Genomic DNA, 15,972 nt, shown 5'->3' on the forward strand with positions numbered 1-15,972 from the left:
AACACCACCAGATGCTGCCCAGCCTGACGGGGAGGGGGACAGTGCCCACAGCCCCGGGCTCACACCAGCCCCAGCTCCCTGGGCGTGCAGCCACCCGCTCTGAGCGTGCAGAGAAAGGAGAGGAAAATGCACCACTGCTTCCAGCCCTGCTGCCTCCTCACTCCCTCGACCCATTTTGTCCCTGTCACGCCCTGCCCGAGAGCAGGAGGTGCCCTGAGCCCTGGAGAAGCTCTGTGGTGTCAGGCAGTGCTTTCCCCACGCTCAGGCTGGTCTGTAGCCCCCCAAAAGCTCTGGGATCACCTCGCTGCTGTTTGCCCCCAAGCCCATCCTCCCCATCCTGGCTGGCCCAGCCTGGCTGGGCTGTCTGGTTTCGGGTGCTCTCACGCTTGCTCAGATCCTGCTCCGGGCTTTGCCGGATGTGTGACAGCGGGAGGTGTGGGTGGCAGGCGGGATGGCATCGTGCACTGGAGCCCCTGTCCTTCCATGTCCCCAGGGCCAGCATTTGCATCCCATCCCCAAAGAGGCCCCAGTGGTGTCCCCAGCTGAGGGATGAGGCCAGGCTGGTGCAGTGTCATTGTCAGAGGGGTATTTGAGGGGTCCTGGTGACAAGGGTGACCCTGTGGGTGGCCCAGCCCCAGCCACCTGTGGGTCCCTGGAGTCCCCAAGCTTGGCAGGAGCTGCTGCAACGATATCCCTGCTGGGATCAGCCCTTGGCAGGTCATTTGTCACCGTGAGGATCCCCCAGAGCATCTGCTGAGGAGGAAGGGCTCAAATCCCCTACCAGAAATTGTGCAATACCAGATCTGAGGGAGAAAATCCTCCTAATCCAGGGAAATCCTGGTCTGTCTACTTCTCCTCTTCAGATGCAAGGCTGAGTTCACCTATCTCTGATCTTTCTGCACAATCTCTGTCTCTCTCTTTGTTCCCATAAATCCGTGTTTGCCCAGGAGGCAGCTCCCGAGAGCTTTGCTCAAGGACAGGAATGCCAAAAGCATTCCCAGGAGCTGAGGAGCCCCTGGGACAAAGGGAGCAGAGCTAATAGTGCTGGGGTCACACACAGTGGGAAGTCTGGTCCCTTTGGGATGGTCAAGTGCCACCTCAGGAGTGCCCTCTGCTCCTGGGCAAGAGATTTTCTCTGTGAAGAGGGAAACTGAGGCAGGTCTGTGTCCACACCTTGCTCCTCTCTTGCTTCGAGGTATTTTGTGTCACTGATTTGGACACCCTGAAGGCTCACACAGACCCCCATCCCCAGGGGTGGCATCCCTGTGCCACAAGGCAGTGCCAGGGGAACCCACTGCAGGTGTCTGAGGGGCCAGAAACTGTGAGTCAGTGGTGACACCACCCCAGTGTTCCCGAGAACAGGGAGTGCCTGGAGCTGCTGGGCCACCCACCCTGCTCATCTCTCAGGTTCTGCTGCATCCCAGGTCCTGTCCTTCCTGCCTGCCCCCATCCCCATGCCCAGCTCCAAGTGGCACTCAGGGCATGGCACTGGTGCCACGCTGGCCCCATTGGCTCGGCCCTGCTCTGCAGCCCCATCTCAGGGCGATCTTTGAACCCTGGTGGCCCAAGTCCAGGGCAGCTGGTGGCTGTCACTGCAGTGACACGACACTGACACAGGTCTGTGTGTGCCCCCCGCGGGCAAACAGCAGCTGGCACAGCCGAGAGAGGCTGGAATTGATGTCCATGTGGCCACCCAGTGAGGGGGACACTGCAGGTGTCCCCTGCAGCCTTTTTGGCAGGGCCTGTTGTGGTGGGACAAGAGCTGATGGTTTAAACTGAAAGAGGGGAGGTTTAGGTGAGACATAAAGAAAGTTTTTAATGATGAGGGCAGTGGGGCACTGGCACAGGTTGCCCAGAGAAGCGGTGGATGCTCCATTCCTCAAGGCCAGGGAGGATGGGGCTGGGAGGTGGCAGGGAGCTGGAATGAGATGGGCTGTAAGGCCTCTTCCAACCCAAACCATTCTGCGATTTTAAGGGATGAAGGGCTGGGATGGAGGCAAGGGATGGAGAGAAGGGATGGAGAGAGGGGCTGAGGGATGAAGGATGGGGGAATGGAGGAATGAGGGGATGTGGGACAGAGAGGAGGTAACAAAAGCACCGGGACACGGGCAGGAGAGAACTGGGGGGAAGGGGTGGGACAGGAGAAGGAGAAGGAGGAGGAGGAGGAGGAGGAGGAGGGCGGGGGCGGGTCGGGTCGGTGCGGCCCCTCCCGGGGCGGGCTCTCCGGTACAAGGGCGGGCGGCGGCGGCTCGGCTCCATTCATCGCGCACGGCATGGCCGGGGGCGGCGGCGCGGAGCGGGCCGGGGCCGGGGGGCTCCTGCCGCCCGCCCTCCGCCAGCACCGCCGCAGGGTGAGCACCGGCGACAGCCGGAGGGGGGTCCGGGCTGGCTCGGGGCGGGGGGCGCTTCCCGGTGTCGCTAACGCCGATCCCGGTTGCAGGAGAGCCGCGAGCGGCTGTCGGTCTGCAGCAAGTTGTGCTACGCCATCGGGGGGGCTCCGTACCAGATCACGGGCTGCGCCCTCGGCTTCTTCCTCCAGATCTACCTCCTGGACGTGGCTCAGGTACGGCCGCCTTGGCGCTGGGCTGGGCTCGGGGGTGGCATTGGCAATGGGGCTGGGGTTCCCGGAGCTCCCGGTGCCGCTTTGCCCGGGGGATGGAGCTACGGGGGGCTCCGCAGCGCCCCGACCCCCGCCAGACCCCCGGAGGCTGCGGGTTTCCCCCGGGCGCGGTGTTGCCGCGCTTGGGGTCCCCGCGGGACAAAGCGGGGTCGTGGTGGCTGTTTTGGGGGGGCACAGGACCCATCCTCCGGACCCACAGCGAGCCGGGTCGGTGGGAAACACGGAGGGAAGGAAACCGCGCGGGGAGAGCCCGTGGGCTGCCTCGTGCTGGGTTTGGGGAACTCTGCTCTGAGATGTTGGAATTCCCTGTGGGAAGAGCGTGCTGGGGCAGCACGTGAAGGTACTGGGAGCCTCAAATCCCCCTGAACGAGGGGGAGAGACCGAGGGACTGCTCCCAAATGATAGGGGGGTCGCAGTAGGTAGGGTTGGGATGGTCCTGAGGGGCTCAGGAGGGGCAGCTGGGAGCACCAGGGGTTTGTGGGTCCTGACACAAGTTCCTCCTGCCGCAGGTGGACGCTTTCTATGCCTCCATCATCCTGTTTGCGGGGCGAGTCTGGGATGCCATCACGGACCCCATGGTGGGCTTCTTCATCAGCAAAACCTCCTGGACCCGCTTCGGCCGCCTGATGCCCTGGTAAGAGCTGCCGGTAGCACCCTGCATTCCCTGCCTGATGTGTCACAGCTCTTCCAGTCAGTTTTGGGTGTCCCCTGGCATGAGGCGTCCAGCACAGGACGTGCTGACGCCCTGGCTCACCCACATGAGGTGCCAAGAGCTCCAAAAAGCCCCCAATGCCACCAGCAGCTGGGAGGCCTCAAGTTTGTACCTGTTGCTCTGGTCTGACCTCAGTGTCACTGCACCTGTAAGCTCCAACCTCCCTGCCACCACGCTGGACTTTTGTTCCTGTGGTGACTACAGAGTCCCTGGCGGGTTGGCAGGGCCACGGTGGCAGCCGGAGCAGATGGCATCACAGACACTGGGAGGAGGGACGGGGGTGTGTGTCTGGTCGATCCGTGGTGGTGTTGGAAGTGCCGGCTCACAGTCACGAGGGTGCTCCCCGGGCAGGGAGACAGCTGTCATGGATCTGGGTGCCTGCACGTGGGTGCTCCCGCTGCCCTTGGGAGCAGATGGGACGGGCTTTGTGAACCCCCAAATGGCTCATGCCTGCACCCAGGGCAGACTTAGGATATCCGTGAACACCTGTTCCTGCACGGGATGTGGAGCATGTCAGGGTGCTAATGCCTGAGTGGGGACAGGGTGGCTGAAATAACCCCGTGCGCCTGTGGGATCGCTGAAAGACACAGAGGGTGGGCACTGGGGGACTGGAGCTGGAGGGACGCAGCCCTTTCCCCCGCAGATTATACCCTCTGCTTCCTGGCTTTCCTGGAATAGCTCTGGGCAGCAGCCGGCTGTTGTGGAAGGCAGGCTCCACACACGTGGCCTGAAATAGCTTCTCCCTGTGTGCAGCAGGGTCTGGGGTCGGAGATTAGCGCGGGGCTGGCTGGGCGTGCGGCAGGGCTGTGTGGGATGGCTCTGCTGGCCCTAATCTCGAGGCGGGGGGTGGGACTGAAGTGGCCGCATTCCTCTGAGCAGCTCCTGCTTCGTTAAAATTAGCCAGAGCTGTCGGCTCACGCTGGGCCCCTCAGCAGTGCCGGGGCAGCCGGAGCTCGCTGCTGTTGTGCCTGGCTCAAGGGCTGCCCGCTGAGTCCAATTTGGATGGAGCCGAGCTGATTTTTAAACCTCTTAAACCCAGGTTTTTCTGGCTCTGCGGGGCCACGCAGCCCCAGGCTGGTGCTGCTGCTGTGGCTGCAGAGCTGCTGGCGCTGCCTCAGTTTCCCCGTGTGCAAAGCCAGGAGCTGCAGGCACTGGGGTGGTCTCAGAGGCTGCTGCCTGACCCCAGCCCTCAACACCCGCGAGGTGGCCCCGCCGTGGGTGAGGGTTTAGTGCCAGGCTCTGGAGGGGCTGATCTGTGAGACTAAGCCCAGCTGGCTCCAGCACAAAGCTTGTGGCCGCTCCAGTTCCTTGGAAAGGGGAGGAGACCTTCCCTGAGGGCCATCACCTCTCTCCCTTTCAGTTCTCTTCTCTTTGAAATGCTTCTTGGCACATTTCCTTCCACCAGCTCATCCCCTGGCTGCTTCCTCCTCTCCCCCAGCCTCGTGGACGTCACTCAGTCCCCAGCTCTGAGCTGGGATCCGCATTTCCTTGGCCACCGCGGACTTCCCTCTGACTAAACTTTTCCTTGAGGTGTCGGTGACGGAGAAACCCCCCGGCTTTGACCTTCTCCGGGGGCAGGAGCCGTTTGCAAACAGTTGAAGCCGGCCGGGAAGGGGTGTGCGAGCGGCACAAAGGAACACACCATCGAGCGGGGCCAATGAGCGCCGGGGCACGTCACGGCAGCCGCCTCCGAGCGCGCCTTAATCACCTCGCCCTGGGTCAAGGGTTACTCCCAGTCACTCTTCTGCTGCCAGGAGCTGTGGTCAGCCCTGGCCGGAGCTCAGCTGCCCGGTGCCGGGGGGTTACCACGGCGAACTGGCACATCTGACGCTCATGCGACGGCGAGCGTGACGCTGTTGCCGCCGCGCTGCTCTGGTGATTTCATTCAACATTTTGGCTCCACGTTTTCCCTGGCTCCACGTATGTGAGCCGAGATAAGCGGCGGCGAGGAGGGGCTGGAGCTGCTCGGCGCTTTCCTCCCCCCTCTTCCCCAACGGGGTGACGTGGGCGCGGAAAAATGTGCATGTGTTGGGTCCTGTGCAGTGCCTGTCGCTGCTCTCCGTCCATGCAGTTTCTGTTTCTCGCTCTCCCCGCTCCCTCCCCGGCTTTAAATTTAAACTTTGCGTCCTGTGTATCAGCCCGGATGGAAAAATCTCGCTGTACCCTGGCAGTGAAGGGCCAGCCTTGGCCGTGAGCGGCTCTGTCCCCTGTCCAGTTCTGCTGGACTCTCTCCAGGACGCAGCCTCTGTCCCAGTTTGTGGAGTGCAGGGTGCTCGCAAATCCCCCAGCAAAATCCATCTCCTAAACAGATGTGGGTTTAACCTCAACACCTGGCTCGCTTCCCTCCTTCCTTCTCCCGTGCTCCCCTGAGTGATGGGGGGCCCTGGGTGCCTGTGGTGTCCCTGGGGTGCTGGTGTGGGCCAGAGCTGTGCCCTGGCTGTCCTGCAGCAGGCTGAGGGTTATGAGAACTGCTCGATGAAGAGGGCAGATGCTCTTGCTGGCAGATCCTGCAGGAATTGCTGCCAAGGCCCAGCACTTGAGCAGTCCTCTTTGATCCTCTGTTGTGTTTTGCATCCCCTGTCCCCACTCCCGCAGCTCTGGGAGGCTGGGCAGAGGTGGAGGAAGGAGCCAGACTGCTGCTGGCTGGTGGTTTGCTCCATTGCTGCCAGCAGAGCAGGGCTGACCCCAGGACCAGGGCTTGGGGGGGGGGGGCCTTGGCAGCAAAGCCAAGCTGGTGAGAGGTTTTTGGCTGCTGGGGAGCAGGGCTGAGCTGCCTGGCTGCTCCCCAGCCCTTGCCAGGATGAGGGCCGTGATTACATCCTGCTGAACACAGCAACGCTGCCCGGGGGAGAGGTCGGGGCCGGGGGTGGAAGCCAAAGGCAGGAGCAGATCAATCGTTTCCGTGGAAGGAGACGTCTCTGTTAGTGCAAGGAAAGCTCTTGCCTGGAACTCTGAGTCAGCTCTCCTGACCCTGTGAGGCCTGAGCTGCTGCCTCCAGCCTGGTTTGGGCCACCCCTGGGGCAGCTCAGGAGCCTCCAGATCAGGTGCCTGAGCCCCATGGGATGTGTGGAAGCAGGGAGAGCTGGGCAGCTCAACGCCCACGAGGCTGACATTTTGTTCTCTCAAAGGATCATCTTCTCCACCCCTTTTGCCATCATCTCCTACTTCCTCATCTGGTTTGTGCCAGACATCTCCACAGGACAAGTCATGTGGTACCTTGTCTTCTACTGTGCCTTCCAGACCCTCGTGACGGTGAGTCAGGCTCACACCGGGCTGGGGGGCAAGGGATGGAGGGTGCCAAGCCCTGCCTGCCCCTTGCTGAGCTGCACAGAGGGGCAGATCCCACCCTGCCCCAGGTCCCTTGGGCTGTTACATCCTCCCTGAGCCAATTCTCCTCGTTCCCTTGCAGTGCTTCCACGTGCCTTACTCAGCACTGACCATGTTCATCAGCAGGGAGCAGAGCGAGCGGGACTCGGCCACTGCCTACCGTAAGAGTTTCCCCCCTTTCCCATTTCCCCCCTTTCCCTTTTCCCCGCTTTCCCTCTTCCCTCCTTTCCCTTGGGGATTTGGAGGGAGCTGTAGCACAGCTGGGCTGGCTCATTTCTCCCTGGGAAGGGCGGTGACTCGCAGCTGGGGATGCTCTGCTGTGGACAAGGGCTGTGCTCAGTCCCGCTGGCCTCTCCCTCCCCAGGTATGACCGTGGAAGTGCTGGGCACCGTGCTGGGCACTGCCATCCAGGGCCAGATCGTTGGCAAAGTGGACACTCCCTGCATCGAGAGCGCCTTCTTCGGCTTGACCAACTCCTCGGTGGCCATGGAGGAGCTGAACATGACGCACGACACCAAGTCGCTCACAGACACCGTAAGCTGGGCATCCCCTGCCGTGTGCTCCCCTCAGACCGGGCTTGTTCCCGGGATGAGCCCCCGCCCCTGACTGCTGCTGCCTTTCTTGCACAGAGAAATGCCTACATGATCGCCGCGGGGGTCATCGGGGGGCTCTACGTGCTCTGCGCCCTCATCCTGCTGCTGGGCGTGAGGGAGAAGAGAGGTGAGGCTGGAGAGGGGCTGGAATGCTCTGGGCTTGTGGAAACGCTGCTGTTCCTTCCTCTCCAGGAGCCTGGCCGAGCTCTTGGCCTCTCATCTGTGGGTCAAGCCCCTGAGGAGAGGGGCAGGTGGAGCTGAGCTCTGGGTCTGGGGAGATGCTGCAGAAGGGCAAGAGGCCAGAGCACCTCCATGAGGACTTAGCTCTGCTCTGCCCTGCCAGAGATAACCTTTATCTCACCCGTTTTCAGCTGGCTGAGGTTGCCGGTGCCAACCAGGGCATCCCAGGGGGATGTGATATCCAAACTTCTGTCCTTCCCTGTCCTTCCCTGTCCCTGCTTGTCCCGGGGGGATCAGCCAGGCTGCTCCATGAGCCTGCAGGAGCCCTGGGTGAGGGCAGGGGTTGCCCTGGCTCCCTTGGGCTGGGATGCTGTGGGTGGGCAGGGGGTTGTGGAGGGTGCTGAGCAGCGGGATGGGGCACCCACAGGCACTGTTTTGGGGGGGTCTAACGCTGGGCTGATCTCTGCTCCCCAGAGTCCTCTGAGCTGCAGTCAGATGAGCCTGTCTCCTTCTTCCAGGGGCTGAAGCTGGTGATGAACCACGGGCCCTACATCAAGCTCATCGCCGGCTTCCTCTTCACCTCGCTGGCCTTCATGGTGAGCTGGAAGGGCTGGGGACAGGGAACAGCGTGGGGGTGGCTGTGGGGATGATCCCAAGGAGCTTGGGAGCACATGATGGACGGGCCAGAGCTGCCCCAGGCAGAGGGAGGAGGATGTGGCCTCGTGCCCTCGGTGAATGGCCACTTTCTTCCCCTGCCTGCCCTGAGGGTGCAGCTGGGTGAGGACAGACGTGTCCCCCCTGACCCCTGGCTGCCTTTTCCACAGCTGCTGGAGGGAAACTTTGCCCTCTTCTGCACCTACACCCTGGGCTTCCGCAACGAGTTCCAGAACATCCTGCTGGCCATCATGGTGGGTACGGCCCTGTCCTGGAGCCCTGGCAGGGCTGGGACTGTGGCGGGGTCCAGTGGGTGCTGCCTGGGAGCTGGCGAGGGGAGGGAAGCCCATGGGACAGGGCCCCAGGTTCAGTGATCAGAGGTCCCCCTGGCACAAGGGGAGGGAGAAGAAGCTGCCAAGTGTCCTGCAAAGGCCGGGTGGGCTGGCAGGAACAGCGGGGCCTTTGTTCCTGAGGGAACAAGGCCACAGACGAGGGAGACCAGGAGCCATTGGGGGCCTTTTGTCCAAATCCTGCCACTTGTCTCCCTCCCCTCCCTGCTTTGAGAGAAGGATCTCAGTGTTTACTGCCGGGAACGTGGAGCAAAACAGCTCCTTGAGAGCATTTTCCAGCTTGCTTCATTCCTGGAAGAACTTCCCACCCTCTCCTCAGTGGGGTGGAAAGGTCCAAGGTGCCACGGTGCCCACAGAGCCTGGCTCCTGGCCACGCTGTGTGCAGGTGCCAGGATCAGGTCCCTTCCCAGCACCGAGGATTGAGTCAGATCCTCCCTCTGTCAGGGCAGGAGTGGTGCCAGGGCTCTGCACTGGGGGAGGAGGTGGCCCCACACACCACGTGTGGCTTTGTGCCAGCCCCGGGAGCGTGTGGAAATCACGGGTGCTGGACGTGGGATGGGAGGAGGCTGTGCCAGGAGCTGTTCCTGGCTGGGAAGGGCCAACATGTGACACCATGACCCTGCTCTTCCCACAGCTCTCGGCCACCTTGACCATTCCCTTCTGGCAGTGGTTCCTGACCCGTTTTGGGAAGAAGACTGCTGTCTACGTGGGCATCTCAGTGAGTGGCCCCTGAGGTGTGGGGTGCACGTGGGGATGGTCTTTACCACACGGGATGGGCAGAGTTCCCCCAAAAGAGCCCAGAGCTGGGCAGGGGCTGCTGCTAATGACAGTTTGGTGCCTGTCCTTCCTCCTGCTGTTCGTGCTGTCCTGGATGTGCCCAAGGCCAGCAGCAGTGGTGCTGTGGGGCTTGGGGAGGGACGCTGCACCTCTGGTTCCCTGGCTGGGATATGCGGGAGGGGGAAAAGCCAGGGGGTCTGGGCCAGGCCCTGCTGATGCCAACCTGGTCCCTGCCCCCTCTGCAGTCTGCCATCCCCTTCCTCATCGCCGTGGTTGTCCTGGACAGTAGCCTCTTTGTCACCTACGTGGTGGCCGTCGCCGCCGGGATCAGCGTGGCAGCCGCCTTCCTCCTGCCCTGGTGAGTGTGAGGGGCTGGCGCGCCCAGCAGCGCACCCGAGGGCTGGGCAAGGGCCTTCCAGAGCCTGCCAGAGGGGCTAAAAACCCTCCAAAGGCTTTTCTGCAGTGTTTCCAGCCCCAGGCGGGGCTCCTGAGGGAAATGCTCTCAGCAGAGAGGAGGTGCTTTGTTGTGCCAGTCCCGGTGTTCAGCACCCGTCTCTCTGCACAGGTCCATGCTGCCAGATGTCATCGATGACTTCAAGCTGCAGCACCCCTGCTCCCACGGCCACGAGGCCATCTTCTTCTCCTTCTATGTCTTCTTCACCAAGTTCACAGCCGGGGTCTCCCTGGGCATCTCCACGCTCAGCCTGGAGTGAGTTCCTGCATGGGAGCTGAGGGTGGGCAGGGAGGGAAGCCCTTCCCAAGCTCTGGGAGGGGGTTGATGGGGTCTAAATCCGGTTGTTGCTCCAAAGCTCTCCCCACAGGGTCCAGCTCACCTCCTGCAAACCCCGTTTCCTTTGCCTGAAGGTCCCTTTCTGCCCACAGCTTTGCAGGGTACCAGACCCGGGCCTGCTTCCAGCCTGGCCAGGTGAACTTCACCCTAAAGATGTTGGTGTCCGCTGTGCCCGTGGGGCTGATCCTGCTGAGCCTGCTGCTGTTCAAGCTGTATCCCATCGACGAGGAGAAGCGGAGGAAAAACAAGAAAGCCCTGCAGGATCTAAGGTGTGTGGGGGTGTGTGTGGGGGCAGGATCAGACGGGTTGGGACACACTGTGGCTTGTCCAGGAATCCTCCAGGACCCATGGGTGGTGGCGTGAGGGAAGGGCTGACTTGTTTTCCCAATCCCAACTTCCAAAGGGATGGCGTGAAGTGTTGGGAGATCAGCGGGAACCCGCCCCAGCTGCCACCCACAGCTCGTGTAGGGGCTGCACGAGGTGCTGACATCCCTCTGGAGCCCTTGGGAAGCTCCTGTGCCCCAAGGCAGATATTACTGGGATGCAGACCTTGCCTCTATGGCTTAATCCAGGCCTCATTCCCAACTCTTTCCCCCAGGCAGGAGAGCAACAGCAGCTCGGAGTCGGACAACACAGAACTGGCCAGCATCGTGTGACCCGGGCTGGCTCTGCCTGCTCACACTGGGGCTCCCCAAGGACTCGTCCCCTCCGGGCTGGCCCAGCCCGGTGCCTCTGCAGGTGCTGGAGGAGCCGTGTGGAGCATCCCCCGGCTGGAACACGGGATCTGTGCCCGTCCCGTGCCTCGCACGGGCGCACAGAGCGCTGGTAGTGTACATTACACACATGGTGGTGCCTCGCCAGAGACAAGCACTCTCCCTGCCGGGCTCTGGATTGGGATGGTTTTGCCTGGAACACCCGTGCCCACCCGTGGGGGTGATCGTTAGTGTACATTACACTGTCAGTGTCCCCGCGCCCAGGACGTGAGCTCACCTCTGCTGTCTCTACAGAGGGCACTAATGTGGGAGCTGTTCCTTTTCTTTTTTTTACAGAGCCTAATTAACTTAATGATGTAAATACGGGGCTGTTTCCTGTTTGTATATATCTGTACAGAACCCAAACCCGAGGACCTGTTAATATTAATTTACATAAAAGTGGGGGAAGTCGGCAGCGGGTGTGAAGGATTTTTTTTTTTCTCCTGGCTGGGATTTTTCACGGCTGTCAGCAAGCCCAGGGTCCCTTTACACACCACGGGGTGCAGGATTGACTTTTCCTGAGCCGTGGTGCAGGAATGCCATAATCCAGGCAGGAGGCTGTGCTCAGCCCCTTGCCCCTGTGTAGCTCCTTGCTCGGTGCCTGTGTCGCAGCCATCCAACAAAGGCTCCATTATTTCCTCCTTTTCAAGAGGGGAACGGGGGTGGAGGGAGGAATGAAATCAAAGTGCTGCCAGTGGAGAGGGTGAACTCAAGGCTGGAAACAGGAGAGGCAGCTGGGGAGCGGAGAGAAAGGGAATGGGGGCTGTGGGTGACACTCAACCCTGGCTGCCGGGGCAGAGTGCCGGGGGAGCACTAATCCCCCTGGATATTTATACCATCCTCTCGCATTCCCTGCTCCCACGGCAGAAAGGGGGAGAGCCCTGCCCTCCCTGATGCCTCCAGCAGCAAGTGTAACTCAGGAAAAGGGGGCTGGAATCAGCGTGGGGAGGGGGCACCAGGGAGGAAGCGGTGAATTCCCAGCTTGTGCTGGCTCTGCTCCGTCCCCAAGGCCTCTGCACCAGGAGCCAGGGCTGCTGCCTTTTGTTGAGCACATTGGTCACACCGAGAAGTTGGTGGGGCCGGGGCTGAGCTGAGGGCGGGGGATTTGGGGTGGAAGCATGGCTCATCCTTTGTTCCACATGTGGGTACAAAGGACAGGAATGAGGATGGGGTTTAAAAATAGCCAGAGGGATTAGCTGGGAATGCTCAGCCAGGCCCCACTCTTCCCCCATGGCCATGGAAAGAAGGCAAAGGGATGGTGTGGGGAGGCTGGGAGCTGCCTTTGGGCTGAGCAGGGCCACGAGGCAGCGCTGGCCGGGGCTGGGGTGCTCCCTGCCTTCCCAGGGATGGAGCCTGCAGGGGGACAAAGCCAGCGCTCTCCACAGCCCCTGTGGTGGGGCAGGTGGGTGTCAGGAGCACCCTGAGGAGGAGGAGGAAGACTCCAGTCACCACAGAGCTCAGGACTGTTGGGAATGTTCTGAGCCCTGTGCTGCTCCTGGCCGGGACTGCCGGGAGTTATCCCGGGCATTGCCACGACCTGGCTGCCTCCGAGGGGTGTGGATTTGAAAGATTGCTGCGAGGCTTTTTTTTTTTTTTCAGAGAGTTTCAACAGAGCGAAGGGACGTTTCATTCTTTGCCTCCTTGTTTTTTTGGCTCTGTGGAGCTCGCGAGGAGTCATCTCTGTTTGGGTTTTTTGCAGCCAGCCCCAAGGGACTAAAACCATACGGCGGAGCTTGAACGGGGGCCTGGCTGTTCCTTGCTGAGCAGTCCTCTTCTGTCTGAGGCTTTTCAGAAAGTGAGATGTGTGGGGAAAGTGACCGTGGAAGTTGGTAACACTCGAGCCCTGCACAAAGCTCCAGCCTGGGAGCAGGGATCTCGCTCCAGCTGTGGTTACAGAGGGTTTCACTCCCAGCATGGAGAAGAACTGGGTGGCATGAAACACACGGGGAGGTGCTGCCTGCACCTACAGCTCTGCTCTGGCTTAATCCACACACACCCTGGGCGTGGAGCAAAAGCATCCAAGTGCTGGGAAGCACCTCCCTGGAGGGCTGGGGTGGCAGGGCTGCCGTGCCCTCCGAGTGAGTGGCAGGGAAGCAGAGCCAGGAGCTGGCAAAGGCGGGGTGCCAGCTGTGTGCTCACACCTGCGGCGCTGGTGCGGCTCAGGGCAGATGGGCTGGAGCTGTGCCTCCCAGGAACCAGCTGCCAGGGCTGGGAATCATGCCCAAATTCCATCTGAGGGGCTCCAACAGGCTCCTGGGCCAGCCCTGAACTTGGGGAGCCTGTGCAGGCGGGGAGCTGAGGGTTTCTGGTCTGCTCGAGGGACCGGATGAGTGCGAAGGGGACAAAATCAAGCAAACATCGGTTGGAGCTCCAGACGGCAGCCCACGATCCTGCAGAATTCCATCCTCTGGCACCAAGAGGCAGGACCTCCCTGGCTCAGGCAGATGAAGGCAGGAGGAGTGACTGCAGGGACAATTCCAGAGGTGACAGCAGCCACGCTGGGTCTATTTACCCTGCAGGGGAAAAGTGGAAGTGTGAAGAGTCTCTCCTTGCAGAGGGTGAGGAATAACCCCCTCCTTATCTGCAAGGAAAGGGCAAAAATCCTCGAGTTTATCTGGCAGCAGGATTTGTGGAACGTTCCAGCAGCTGCTGGTGGGGATGGATTTCCCCGGGCTGGAAGGACCCACGAGAAGCAGGAATCGCCCAGGGCTGGTTTCAGACACTTCAAGCTGAACCAAGCAAAGGTTCCCACAGAAAGGGTGTCACTCCAGAGTGCCCAGGGAGGCTGGATCATGGGCCAGACCCAGCTGGAACCAAGCTCGGCCTGGGAAGCTCTGGGAAGGAGAAGCAGGAATGCTGGAGCTGTGCTCAGGACAAGTGCTGGCCATGGGGGGCAGATCCACGTCCCTGACTCGCTGGGCTCTGTCACCACCTGGGGACAGCAGGGTTAACCCAGGCCAGCTGTGCAGGATGGGTGTCACAGCTGTCCCCAGGGGTCACCCTGTCTGTGCCACCAGGCTGAGGTCACTCACTTTATCTGCAAACACAGGCTGAAGGCTACTGACATATTTGGGTGGGCTTTGGTTAATGTTTTGCAGAAGCCGCTGTTCCCAAGGTTGTTAGCAGCCCCAAGACAACTGCACATGGACAGAAACGATGGGGCAGTGACATGGTTTCCCGCTGAAAAAGAAAAAAAATCCATTTTCCCAGGAATGAAGCTGGTCTGCAGCTCGGATGAGTGCCCTCCTCACCCCACAGCACGGGACAGGTGCTCTCCTGTGGCTGCAAAAAGCCAAAGGCTGCTGTCTAAGGGACACGATGGCATTTTAGATTAAAAAACGGCTGAGAAATGAAACAAATATTCCCGTGGTGCTTGGAGAAAAGGGGGATGAGGCACCAACCCCCCTGGCAGCAGCGTGGGGCAGGTGTAAGGAGGCAGGGCAGGGATGGAGCAGGTTGCCAAAGTTTATGGGCACCAGGAAGCCCCACGGATCGCTGACCTTACAGACTCTAAACAGGCTGCGCCTCTGTGCCCCGGCCTTGCCAGGAACTCGATCTTTGCTCCTCCCGGAACCGTGTTCAGCTCACAGACCCGCCCCGGGAGCAAACACCCAGCTGGAGCCAGGCTGTGATATCCCCGGCGGGCCGTGCTCTCCTCTTCCCCCTTCTCAGGTAATTTTTTTGTTCCTCTCCCCATTGTCTGCTATTTCTCCTTCCTCTCCCCATGGATCCAGCCCTGGAGGACAGCTCCTGCCCGTGCTGCTCCTACTGCCCTGCTCTGCCGAGTTCTTCACTGCGGTGACTGTTTTAGGATGCCGTAAAACACGAGTCAGTGGGCGCATGCAAAAGAGGCGGTGGTGGTGTCTTAGTTTCTCTTTGGCATCACGTCTGGTGTCTGATCGTGATGGAGGCAGGGCAAGGGGCACAGCGGGTGCGGGCAGGGTGGGAAACGGGGCGAGAAAAGCAGGAAACAGCGTCGGGGAGCGCAGGGAGCTCCGAGGAGCTGCATCTCGGCGGGGAAGGATGGGGTGAGGGCAGTGTGGATCCTGCTGGGCTCTGTGTGCTCTGCCACGGCAGTGCGGGGAGCTGGGGGGATGCTCGGAGGGGAGGGGGATCCCGAAGGAAGGGGGGGGAACCGTGAGCTGCCGTCGGACACACGCAGCTCCCACCGGCCGGGGAAATCCAACCCTCGGAGGGTTTGGGATGCCCTGCAGAGGGAGCCGGGACCCGGAGAGCCTCACTAGGTGTCAGCAGAGCCCCGCTGCCGGCGCTGCCCGGGGCCGGCTCGTCGGGAGCCGTGACCATCTTTGGTAGCGCAGCCGGGGCAGGAAGCGGCGGCGGAGGCTTCTCCTCCTTCTTCTCCTCCTGAAACGTGTCCCAGCCCTCACCGGGACAGGGCTGCTCCGCACAGAGCCCCGGCTCCGAGGGAGGAGCTCAGCCGCTCCCCGGGGCTGCTGAAAACACAAAGCTCCGCTCCCAACTGAGGCACCACGGCAGCGAACTCCTTTTTGGAGCAAGTCCTGCCCTGATGGCAAAAGCAGACAGCGGAACCCTCTGTGGGAACAATCCGTGCCGAATCCAGGGATCCCTTCCTCCATCCACGTTGTTTTTCCCTTGGCCACCCCTAGCACAGAGCATCCAGGGCCCGGAGCCCCCCAGGATTCACCCTAAGAAGGGGTGTAGCTGTTCTAATGTCCCATGAGGACCTTTCTCCCACCCTGCACCCACAGGCACTGAGGGGCCTTGACCTCAGCCCCCTCCATTGCAGCCAGGTATGATTTGGGGGCATCCCTTCCACCTCCTCCCAGCCCCCAGCAGAAGCCACCCCCCTCCCCAGCCAAACCCTGTCGCTGCAAGAGGGGGACGAACCCCTCCCTAAGGGGCTCTCATCCCCCTTAACCCCGCCCTGGGAGCCCACAGCGCATCTCTAGACCCCAACCTTCAGCCTTACCCCTCTCCCAGAGGTTCCCGCTTCATCCCAAAGCACCCCGAGCCCCTTTCGGGGGTCCCAAACCTCCTGAAGACCCCACTACCCCAACAGCCCCTCCTGAGGGCTCCGCAGTCCCGCCCCGGGAGGTGTCCCAGCTGCCCCTGCTGGGGTCTCAAGCTCCCCCCAGCCCCTCAGTGGGGCCCCACGCGGGTCCCGGAGCCCCCCCAGCCCCTCCCGGGGGTCTCGGTTCTCCCGGGGGTCCCGGGCCCCATCCGCCCCTTGGCCCC

At 61.5% G+C, this 15,972-nt stretch overlaps 1 protein-coding gene across 1 annotated transcript; it reads left to right on the plus strand.

Moving 5' to 3' along the window:
* The first annotated feature begins 2,271 nt into the window (after positions 1-2,271).
* MFSD2A (major facilitator superfamily domain containing 2A) lies at positions 2,272-11,170 on the plus strand. The gene is made up of 14 exons (XM_032132168.1): positions 2,272-2,351; positions 2,441-2,563; positions 3,130-3,254; positions 6,461-6,584; positions 6,742-6,820; positions 7,024-7,193; positions 7,289-7,379; positions 7,907-8,028; positions 8,257-8,340; positions 9,071-9,154; positions 9,459-9,571; positions 9,779-9,922; positions 10,096-10,272; positions 10,602-11,170. The coding sequence occupies exons 1-14, from the start codon at positions 2,274-2,276 to the stop codon at positions 10,657-10,659; spliced, it is 1,572 nt and encodes a 523-aa protein (XP_031988059.1). The 5' UTR covers positions 2,272-2,273; the 3' UTR covers positions 10,660-11,170.
* The last annotated feature ends 4,802 nt before the right edge of the window (positions 11,171-15,972 follow it).

This window comes from Corvus moneduloides, chromosome 23 (genome assembly GCF_009650955.1).
Source record: "Corvus moneduloides isolate bCorMon1 chromosome 23, bCorMon1.pri, whole genome shotgun sequence".
In the NCBI taxonomy this organism is placed as follows: Eukaryota; Metazoa; Chordata; class Aves; order Passeriformes; family Corvidae; genus Corvus; species Corvus moneduloides.